General features: G+C 37.9%; 1 protein-coding gene across 1 annotated transcript; it reads right to left on the bottom strand.

Annotated features, from left to right (window-relative positions):
- Positions 1 to 356: 356 nt before the first annotated feature.
- On the bottom strand, positions 357 to 2764 carry LOC110769070 (uncharacterized). Its single transcript, XM_088252280.1, has 3 exons — positions 1997 to 2764; positions 1654 to 1906; positions 357 to 1480 (listed from the first exon to the last, which is right to left on the bottom strand). Exons 1-3 carry the CDS (start codon positions 2762 to 2764, stop codon positions 357 to 359), a joined length of 2145 nt encoding a protein of 714 aa, XP_088108406.1.
- Between the last annotated feature and the right edge of the window lie 9163 nt (positions 2765 to 11927).

Here is an 11927-nt window from a genome sequence, read left to right as displayed (position 1 = left end):
TGAAAAAGGTTCTTCACTGTCCTTCTGCATTTCACAATTTACTCAGTGTTCATCAATTTGCTTATTATAATTTTTTTTTTATTTTAGTTTCACCCCATTTGATTTCTATGTGAAGGATCTCATCTCATGGAAGACGTTTTTCCACGACAAGAGTGAAAATGATCTCCATCTGTTCCGGCCCAATTCATCATCCTCTCAGTTTTTAGCCAACGCCATTACTCTCTTCGGCAGTGGCGGATCTAGGAAATTTCCTTCCAGGGGTCAACATCTAAATGTTAAAAAAAATTTGTACGAAATATACTCATAAGAATAAAACGATAATATTATAATTCATAATTAATAAAAAAAAAACCACATTACAATTGTCCACGACGAGTTTTCATATTCTGAAAACGTAGCATTACAGTTTCATTATCAATACAAGCAAACACATCTTTCTCAATATAAACAAGTAAGCTATCACTCAACCATTGATCTCCCATTCGGTTGCGCAATGGACCTTTCACAATATTCATAGCAGAAAATGCTCTCTCCACAGAAGCAGTTGCAACCGGTAAAGTTAAGGCTAATGTGCGAAGCAAATAAACATAATTATATGTTCTATGCAACCCTTTCTCCACCATTTTTCTTGCAAGGCTACCAATCCCTTTCAATTGAGAAAAATCGGTCATCGTACGCATATGATTAATATAAATCTGAAGTTGATCTTCAAGTGCCAAGAGATCCCGGGGATTAAAATCTTGAGGATAAAATTCAGCAAAACGAAGTACCTTTTGTTTGTCAAAAGCTATGAATGAATCATCCGGACTCAAACATGTCAAACAAAGAAGTAACTCAGTATTTACCTCATTGAAGCGATGATTTAATTCCGCAAGTTGCCACTCAATGATTTGAATAAAGATGTCCACACGATAATGATGGAGGTGTGTTATTATAGGAGCTCTCCGATGTGATCTCCGTTGAGCTACATATGCATCATCCATGTTTGGAACCAAGATATCATGTTTGCCACAAAAGGAAGATACTTGATCAAGCAAGGCTTCAAATGCATTCTCTCTCATGTGTTGTAGTTGATCCTTGCAAACTTTGACTAAAGTCATTGCATTCCCAATATCTTGGTCTTTCCTTTGTAATGCTTGTGACAAGTCATTTGTGGCTCCCAATATAAATCTCATGAAAAATAAGTGAAATACAAACTCAAAAGATTGTATTTCTCTCAATGACCTATTTGCTTCACCTAGATTATCAGTGGAGCCATCCTCAATAATCAATTTAAGCACTTTCACCACAGATTTAAACATGGAGATGATACTAAGTAATGTACCATAATGTGAGTTCCAACGTGTATCACCGGGACGCTTGAGACAAGTTTCTTGATTTAAGCCTCGCCCTGTTGGAAAAGTATCCTTTTCAAGAGCTTCCGTGATATCTTTTTGTAGTTGATCTCTAAGCATGTCACGACGCTTACATGATGCTCCAACAATATTTACCAAGCTATTGCAAGATGTGAAGAAAGTGGCAATATCAGCATTTCCCTTTGCCACGACCACAAGAGCTAATTGAAGTTGATGTGCAAAACAATGATATAATAGGCACAAGGATTTTCTCTCAAAATCTGAGTTTTAAGACCATTGAACTCACCATTCATATTACTTGCTCCATCATATCCTTGTCCTCTTAGCATGGAAATGCTCAATTTCTCTCTTGAAAACAATGTGTCAATAGCCTCCTTGAGTGAGTTTGAAGTAGTGTCACTAACATGTTGAATGCCCACAAACCTCTCAATTACATCCCCACTTTTATCCACATAACGAAATACCACGGCCATCTGTTCTTTTACTGACACATCACGTGATTCATCAACTAATAAAGAGAAGAAAGCACCATCTATATCCTTAATGATTTTCTTAATAGTTTCAGTGGCACAAGCATTCACAAGATCTTTTTGAATTGTTGGAGCTATTAACTTGAGATTCCCGGGAGCATTTTCTAACACAACGGCTTTAACTTTCTCATCATGATCAGCAAGAAATTGTAAGAGCTCCAAATAATTCCCCTTGTTGCTTGAAGTATCACTCTCATCATGCCCACGAAAAGGAAGACCTTGTCTCAACAAAAATCTCACGCAATCAAGAGAAGCTGTCAAGCAAATACGATAATCAATACGAGCTTGCTCTGATTGCTTTATCAAAACTGTTCGGATGTGTTGCTTTTGATTCATAAGATCCACACAATTTTGTCTGGATTGAGTATGAACACTTCCAACAGCTCCAACATGTTGCCTAATTTTATCTTTCTTCTTCCAATTCCTAAAACCCATCTCTGTGAAGGCGTCGCTACACCCTTGACCAATTCTGAAATTGGATTTGAAGAGATAACAATAAAGGCAAAATGCAGCATCTTTACTAATACTGTACTCCAACCAGTCAAACTCATCAAACCACTTGACATTAAAGCGTCGATCATACCCTGAAAGATCAGTTTGTGGAAATGTGTGATCTTTAGGCTGACATGGACCCTTTTGTAGATATGCTCTTCGAACTTCGTCTCGACTGTTAGGATCATAATCCAACATTTGAGGTCGAAGTCCAAGGTCTGCAATAAGATTAGCCAAGATAGCTTGCAACTCACTTTCTTTCGAACTATCCACATCTGTTGAAATACCCATATCTGTTGAAATACCCACATCTCTCGAACTTGAACTACCCACATTATCCGAACTAGAAGTAGTTGATGCGAACCTTCTCTTAAAGTAGCGTTCCATAACTGTATTGGTGGTAGAAACAACCAATCAAGCATCAACAATATAAAAAAAAACCCTAACTTATGCAAACTAATCTAACATAAAACACTAATTTATTCAAACTAACTAACCAAAACCAAAACCCCTAATTTATTCAAACTAACCGAGAGATATAATCTAACATAAAAATAAAACCCTAATTCATTCAAACTAACTAACCAAAACCAAAATCCCTAATTTATTCAAACTAACATAAAAGAATAGCTCCAAATAATTCAAACTAACAAACCAAAATAAAACCTCAATAACAAACAACAACAACAAATCAAGAAAAACACAAACATATAAGTTATAACAATCCTTTCTTACTAATTAATTAAAGCATAGAGAAATTAGGATAACATACTTTCAAATTGGAGGGACAAATCCACCTTTGAAATCAAATTGAATTTGGGGGTCAGTCACTTATGTAATTTGCAGCTGCACCACCGCCACTTTTCTGCTGTCACATCGCCGGATTTTTGGGGGAAGGAACTGAAGGTTGGGTTGGGGATTTAGGGTTTGGAAGTTGAGAGGTGAGAAATGAATAAAACTCAATTGGGGAGGGGGAATTATCGGGCAAAACAGAAACAGCAGCTTGCTGCGTTTTTTTAATTTTTTTTTAATTTTAAACTTATGCCAAAACGACGTCGTTTTGGTCAGGTTTAAAAAAAAAAAAAAAAAACTTAAGTAGAACGACGTCGTTTTGACGTCGAGCGAACAAAAAAAAAGAAGGCGCGCGCTGCGCTTCTTCTCCAACAGCACAGAGCTTGCCCCTTTGGGGCATTTCGTCAAACACTTTGCGAGGGTCAACTTGGACCGCTCTAATGGAGGATTTCAGAGGTTGCAGGGGTCAATTGACCACCCTTGCTCCTCTGTGGATCCGCCCCTGCTCTTCGGTACCCATGCTTCTTCTTCTATGTGGCATAAATGCTTAGGTTATCCATCCCTTGCTATTTTTAAGAAGTTTACAACTCATATTTCTCTTAGTGGTTCTACTAGTAGTCAATTTTGTTCCAATTTCCCATCGGTAAAACTACTTGTTTACCTTTTCAATTATGTTCTTATGTTTCTAGTGTTCCATTACAATTAGTTCATTGTGATATTTGGACATCCCCGATTTTATCTAATTAAGGTTTTAAGTATTTTATCCTTTTCATCGGTGATTATTCTCGTTATACTTGGGTCTATCCTTTGCGTTTGAAGTCCAAAGCTTTTGATTATTTTTAGAAATTTAAAACTTTAGTGGAAAACTTAATGTCCGTTAATCGTGTGTGCACCATCAAATCTCTTTAATGTCCATTCTCGTCATGTTATTTTTGATGAATCTACCTTTCCTTTTCAGGTTTTTTTTTTCTTTCTAATTCTTCCAACGGTTCCCTCATCTTCTCATGGTACTTCCTCCCTTGTGGTTACACTTCCTTCTCCATGGAGTATATGCAGCAACCTTGTGGCTTTGAAGATCCTAAACTTCCTCATCATGTATGACGCCTCCATAAATCTCTCAACGGTTTGAAGCAATCTCCTCTTGGATGGTTCTCTCGCTTCTCTGCATTTCTTCTTCACTCAGGCTTCACTGCTTCCAAGGCGGATCCTTCCTTATTTATTTTTCGAAAGGATGGCCACTTCTTGTTTCTTTTGATTTATGTGGATGATATCATTGTTATTAGTAATGCTTTGTCACAAATTCAAGCCTTTATCAACTCTCTCCATTGTCAATTTGCCATGAAAGACTTAGGTGACCTCAATTATTTTTTGGGCATTAAGGTCAAGCGTACTATAGATGTGTTATGATTGACTTAAGCTAAATATGAGGTAGAACTACTCAAACGTGTTGCCTTGCATGAGGGTAATCCTTGCCTTACTCCTATTGCTATTGGTTCTCAATTGAGTTCTCTTCATGGCACCTCTCTATCTGATCCCACCAAGTATTGTAGTGTTGTTGGAGCCCTTCAATATCTCACAATCACTCGTCCTGATATTTCCTTTGTTGTGAACCAAGTATGTTAGTTTATGCATCATCCCACAATTATTCATTGGAAGGTTATTAAACACATTCTCCGTTACATGCTTGGAAATTCCCATGATGACTCATTTTTCGAATCGATGATTCATCTTTGGTTGCCTCCTCTAATGCCGACTATGCCGCAATCCCGATGATTATCTACAATAGGATATTGCATTTATTTTGGATCCAATCTTGTCTCTTGGAGCTTTAAGAAGCAACTAATCATCTTTCGCTCTAGCACCGAATTTGAGTATCATTAGTTAGCCTTTACTACTATGGAAATTTCATGGATTCATCAAATTTTGTGTTAATTACATGTCTCTTTGCCCTCTCCTCCTTTTCTTCGATGTGATAATACGAGTTCCATTACCCTTGCTTCAAATCCTATTTTCCATGCATGTACCAAGCATTATGTTGTGGATTATTATTACATTCGTGAACTTGAGGTTGTCGGTTTGTTGCATCTTCGTTATGTTTCTACTCATACCCAGCTTGCCGACATCTTTACGAAGGGCATACCTATTCCTCCGTTCGCGTTTCCCAAATCCAAGTTGTTGGGCTCTTTACACATTAGCTTGCAGGGGGAGTAATGAAGTACTGTTATCTGCTGACCGGTCACCACACTTCTAGTCGACCGGTCATCACACTTCTAGCTGACCGGTCGTAATCCTCTAGAGCCTCCATCCGCTAATGCATGACTCCATGATAGGTGCTAATCTCGAGCCAACTGATCGGCTGCATAACTGTTGTTGTTGCACCAATTCATGAAACACAATCTTGTGATATTGTAATCTTGTGTAATAATATGTAGTTGTACAAAATAAGAATATGCTTAGAGACAAATATCTATCTTTTGTATAAATATCCAAGTTATGTGTTAATAAAAATCATCGAATTCAAACATAAGTGAATCTCTGACATAAATGATACGAAAAATTAATTAGATAACAAGGAAGTAATTAGACAAATATTGAAAAACAATAATAGAACCAATAATCACAAAGAGGAGTGCAACAATAATCATAAAAACACTAACTTCAATTAAGCAAAATACATATAACTATTGACATAAGGCACTTTCCCTTATTCTATGGACTATGAAATTGATAAGAAATAAGAAAGTTAAGAACTCTAACATCAACATAATGCAATACAAAGGAAAACTATATCTAGAGAATGAGTTAGAAGAGCAAAAGGGGTATTGGGGGGCTGATGTTTTGCTATGACTTTTTTTTTTGTTCTCTTTACCTGATCCAAAATGACCTCGATTTGTCTTGGTTAAATTTTATTTTAAGTGACCTAGTCTAAAATGGCGTCGCGTTGGCTAAGTCTTTTAAAAAGAAAAAGAGAAAACCTGGCGCGTAGGTGCTGCTATGTGCAACACAACTTCATTCTGGCATTTGGACAAAAAACTGGTGGGCATTCCTCCCCAGCCACCCAAGACTTTCAGGGATCAATATCTGCAGATGCTATGGGATTTTCCTGCATCGGGGGGTTAGTTAACCACCTTTGTCTAAACATGGATTCGCCACTAAGAGTGGGTAACATGTAACAACCAGCATACATAAGTAAATATTTTACTAACATACTTGATGTTGTGGCGGAAAATGGTTGGTTGTTATGTATTATAGGACTTGCTTGTGAAGTGGAAAGTGGATATCACTTTGTATTCTTCTTTGTGAATGTTGCACTCAGGTCTGTGATTGACGCATCAATGCATGTCTAAGTTATGTCGCAGTACTTACCTCTTGGCCTAGTACCATCACCTGGTGGTTGTATGGTGAGGTAAGTTATGTGCATAATGTGATCTGGTGTCCTAGTTATTGAAGACAAGTCACGAACCCTTGTGGGATGTTAAGATCTTCTTTTTGTGCTTTGTCTCATAAAAATGGAGGATAATCTCAAAAGCTTGCAGTTTATCCTGAGTGCCTTTCCCTGCTTCTCCAAGTGCAAGTGAAACATGACTAGCATTAAATTGGGGACCAAAAGTGAAATACCTAATTGTTGATGGTCTCCAAACGTTTTTTTTTCCATACTCACACGGTATGAGGTGCTTGCATATTTAAAGACTTGCATGATGAGCTTTCGTCTCTTGGTTCTTCTTTGCCAATGTTTAAGGCCCTCCTGCATGATCTCTTCGTAGGCTCCCTAAATTTATGTGGTAGGGGAGTTTTAATTTTGTTGAGTACCTTCTTCACACATACTTTCGTTTGCCCTTGGATTTGGGGTTGATGTGTCTTGTTCAATTCAATACTGTTATTAACCCCTTTGTAAGGATTGCAATTCTCCTAGAGCTCATTGATTGAATTGTTGATTATAGTTATCTTACATGTGGTATAAGAACCAATCAACAAGTTTTAGCTTTGTTTAGTATAGACATATATTATTAACAAACATGATTTTGTCAAGAGGGAGTATGTTGTATTATGTGAATAATGACATTTGATGTCCTTCATGCTATTGGACCACCAAAGCCATGTTTAAGTAAAACATCAATTTCTTGCTCTCATTCTCGTTGTTAGGAGTTCATCAATGGCTCGCCATTCTATAGAGAATGTCAATTGGATTCATGAACTTAAAATCCAAGATTCGATCGCCCATCTTGTCCACTTGTTAGGAGGCTATCAACATGCAAAGTCAACGTTGCTTTGATGTATGCAACCTCAAGGTTCAGATGAATATGTTTTCTTTCATGCATATTATCATTTGGTCACTAGTGGCTCCAATCGTTTTGGATTGTGATAGGTATAATCTTTGTCGTGAATGTCGGGGGTGTCAAAATCAATGGTTGTGATAGTCCGGTGGTTGATTCGAATCACATCACAGCAGTAGATTAATATAATTTCTAGTAGTTTTACTGATTTCTATGCAATAATGCAATCCTTTCGTAATTAAAGTACTTACCTAGTTTCAGGTAGAGAAAGATGAACAAGTGCATCAGGCGAATGTGTTTTCTCTGAATATTTTTTGAACAATTTCTTGTTGTAACACAGTGTATAAGGTTACTACAAAGTTGACCAATTTCACCTTATACCTATTTGTTATTGCAATGGATATGTTTTCTAGGTTGGTTTAATAGCAAATTGCGTCTAATCCTTCCATTAGATTATGTTAGAGATGTTCCAAGATTAAGTTGTCTCACTGGTTGTCGATGACCTTTTTCACTTTTGCAATGGTGATATTGAGTCTACTATCATTATTAAGAATGTTGTTGACAAATTTGCAGGTTTTCAATCTAATATTTCCAAGAGCAACCAGTTTCTTTCTAGTGATGCAGAGGATAAGTTGCAATTAATTATTCCTTTCGTAAGTTCAAAAAGTGATAATTTTGAAGATCTTTGTTGATTGGCCAGCCAACTCCTATTAGATATCTTGATGTACCACTTATTACTTCTAAGTTGACCTTCCACACTTGTGCTCCTCCTGTTCAAATGGTTGAGGCAATGATTAAAAGTTAGGAGAATAAGGCTTTATCTTATGTCAAAAGAGTCCCGATTATTTATGTTCTTTATTCGTCAAGTCTTTTGGGTCTATAATTTATTTATTCCCAAAAAGGTTTTGCGTGATATTGAGAGAAGAATGAGAACTTTTCTTTTGTCTTAAAATTTGTTGGGTTTGCACAATGGTAAGGGGAATTAGAGTGAGGTGCACATGCGCAAGGATGAACGTGGTCTTGGTATCAAATGCTTACATACATGGAATAAGGCTCTAATGGCAAAACATGTTTGAAATATCATGAAGTGTGACTGCAACCTTTCGGTTTCTCTCATGCCTTGCAGTCAGGGTATAGTAGAAACCTCTTGCCCGATGTGTGATCAATAAAGGGTAAAACTAAAATAAAAAAAAGCTCAAACAGAGGTTAAAATAAACTTCTCTTATAACAATAACTCAAGTTTGGTTCGGCCCGACTTTTGGTTTGGAAAGATAAAAATAAAATAATAGAGAAATAAGATTTATAGAAAAATAAGAAGAAGAGAAAAATATGTACAATTGATAAAATAAGAGAGGAAGAGATAAAAGAGAGAAAGAAGTGAAGAGATAAATAGGAAGAGAAATAGAAAGAAATAGGTGGAAAAGAGAGAAAGACGAAAGCACAACAAGAAGAGATATGGTTCATTGAAAAGAAAAAGAAATTGGGTTAGAGTAGTTATTTAGTTGGGTATAAATTGGAACTAAGACATTTGGGTATTAATTAGACTAAAATATCTAAATATTACTTAGAGTTACTAATGTTATTTGAATATTAATTAGGCTTACTAATAATTTCATATATAAATGGATAAGTAAACATAACATAACCGGTCCGGTTCAATTTATACCGGTTTTTTCAAGATAAAATTTGAGACGATAATTGATCCAAAGATGTTGGGTTCGATTTTTGAGCCTATGTTGACTTTTTTAGTCAACACCATTTTTTCTTAGTTTTTTTCGAATCGGTTCATCAATTCACTAGTTCAAATGCCCACCCCTACTTGCAAGGTCTATAAATGGGTGAGCGAAACCATAGCTCAGTAGGGACAAAAACTTTATCATAGTAAATTGATATAACTACAATCATACAATCAAGTATCAAATCAATGATAGTAATCCATGAGTGCAATGTGTGCTCTTCATCTATTGTCAATAATTCATATAATTGAACAAGAAGACCTTGCATGTCCCGCTTGCCAGATAGCACGAAGATATGCATAATAATTAGCGAGAGGTTTTTCAGCTTGTCTCATATGCATAGCCTTTTGAGATAAATCATACACTAGAGATCTATTATATCCCTCAAAATAGATTTTGTATATAGCATCCCAAATTCTCTTTGGTGTAGGCAAACGAATGAACCAGAGATATGCATAATAATTAGCAAGAGGTTTTTCAGCATGTCTCATCTGCATAGCCTTCCGAGATAAATCATACACCAAATATCTATCAAGTCCCTCAAAATAGGTTTTGGATATAGCATCCCAAATTCTCTTTGGTGTAGGCAAACAAATGAACATGTTCATCACGTCGGGTTCCATGGCACTAATCAGCCAACCTTTCACAATAGCATTATATATACATTCGCCACTACTCATAGAATGTATCTGTTGGATTGGGTTCAGTAGTACTCCTTGTCAAATAGCCATATTTGCCATGTCCTTCAACAAACTTCTCAATAATCTGAGACCAAAGAGAGTAATTGGTGCTATTTAGCTTAACACCAAAAGGAATTGAAATAGTTTCCGCCCATAGTGGGAAAGATCATGGTAGATGTTTGTGTTGTCTTGATATGAGAATCCTCACCACTAAATAAAAAACATTCCTCAATTCCTCTAGTCATGATAGTTTGTTACCAAATAGAAATTGGCAAAAAAGAATCAAAGGAGAATTGAAGACTTGATTGGGTTTGATAAAGTAGTCGGTGTAAAAGAGTTTCGCGGTGGTCTTGCGGCATCTAGGTTGGGCTATTGTCAGTTATGCGGACTTCGGTCGTGCGACATGGTCGCAGTGTGCGGGTAAGTGCTCCAAGTAGGGTAAATAATCAGTGTAATTTATTCTTCTCTTTAGGAGGTATTTATAGGATTACAAATATACAAAAGTCAAATAGGAAAGTAAATACAATCCTGTCTAATAATCTTAAATTACAACCAATTACACAATTATCTCTTGATATACAGAGGAATTTATAGACTCATGCTAATAATAACATCATTCAAATCTCCACTTGACTTAAGATTCAACTTCCCCCTTATGTGTGTGTGTGTGTGTGTGTTGTGTGTGTGTGTATATATATCTCTCTTTGTTGTACCCAAAATGCCTCTAAGACCCACCCTCCAAGGCCCAAAACAAAGTTGTTTGTGCCTGATAAATCACGGCCATAAGCTGGCCGAAGGAGCCCCTTCTCTCGGCCCTGGCACTTGTTCGTAAAAACTGAAACGCAGCGTTTCGCCAGGGTACTTCGCCTTTCTAAAGACAAAAGAAGAAATGCTAAGGCATGATCATCTCGGCCTCAAGCGCAGGCCGAGGCCGAGGCCGAACAAAATCACGGCCAAGGCATTAAAGGCAAATCATCACGTGACAGCAGGGTCCCAGGCTTCATTTAATGAAGTAGTGCCTGTTTAATGCAGCAAACCCACTGGCCACAAAGAAGCATTTAATGCATGAGGGAAGGTGGGAAGTGACTGAAGTCAGGATTTGGTGATGAGGATCAGAGTGATTAGACGTGGACATTCTCACAAGAATTCTGACAGCCTGAGATATTGGTTCACCAGCTATCCAGGCCATAAATGCGTCTCCACGGCCAGAAGCTCAGAACCCACGATCAAGAGCGGTGGCCGAGATTCACCGAGATTTATGGGGTCACACCACCATACTTCACGATCCCAAATGTCGATTGGACTGCCCACTTGCTCCAATCAGGCTCCACCATGCAGATTTTTAGCCTCGATTACTCCTCTAGAGACTCTTCCTATAAATACAAGACTCGAGCTACATTCAAAGGGTTCAACACCAAAACAAAGCCTCCCACGGAGCAACTTATTTTTTCCTGTAATGCACTTTCAATATCTTTACTTGCTTTCCTAGGAGTAGTGTTAGATTGTAAGGAAAATCCATTCATCAATATATCATACGACCCTTGATTTTCAAGGCGCCGGAGCACCATCCTTGTTGTTCGTTCACTCACCCCATATATCACACGACCGTCGCTCCCTGAGCAACGCGCCGGAGCACCGCCCAAAACCCACCACCAACACCATCACTCAACGGCCTTGTAGTTCAGGCCGTGAACCTAACAGCCGAGACCAGTTCCTCTCTCGGCTACAATCGTTTGATTAGGAAGACGAGTTCAAACAGGCGCACCACTTATCCATCCAACACTCATCAACACATCGACGCACGGTAGACCGTGCTGACACGCCCGCGCACAACCGCACCGCACCCAAAAGCAGGAAACCGCGTGTTAACGCATATCCCCTCGGCCCGGAACTCCAGTCCGTGAGATTTGCGCGGCAGACAAAAGTTAAGCTCAACTCGCTTGAGGAAGCAACTGAACCCTACCCAAAACTGGCCTCTTCTAAAGACTACCCGAGTTCGATTGAGATCAACTAGAGCTGCCTATGGCCATGCATCAACCATACATCAAGGCTTGAGGAAAGGCCCAAA

The sequence above is a fragment of the Prunus avium genome, chromosome 4, assembly GCF_965620075.1.
Source record: "Prunus avium chromosome 4, drPruAviu1.hap1.1, whole genome shotgun sequence".
NCBI classification, from domain to species: domain Eukaryota; kingdom Viridiplantae; phylum Streptophyta; class Magnoliopsida; order Rosales; family Rosaceae; genus Prunus; species Prunus avium.
This window is presented reverse-complemented; position numbering and strand designations above follow the sequence as displayed.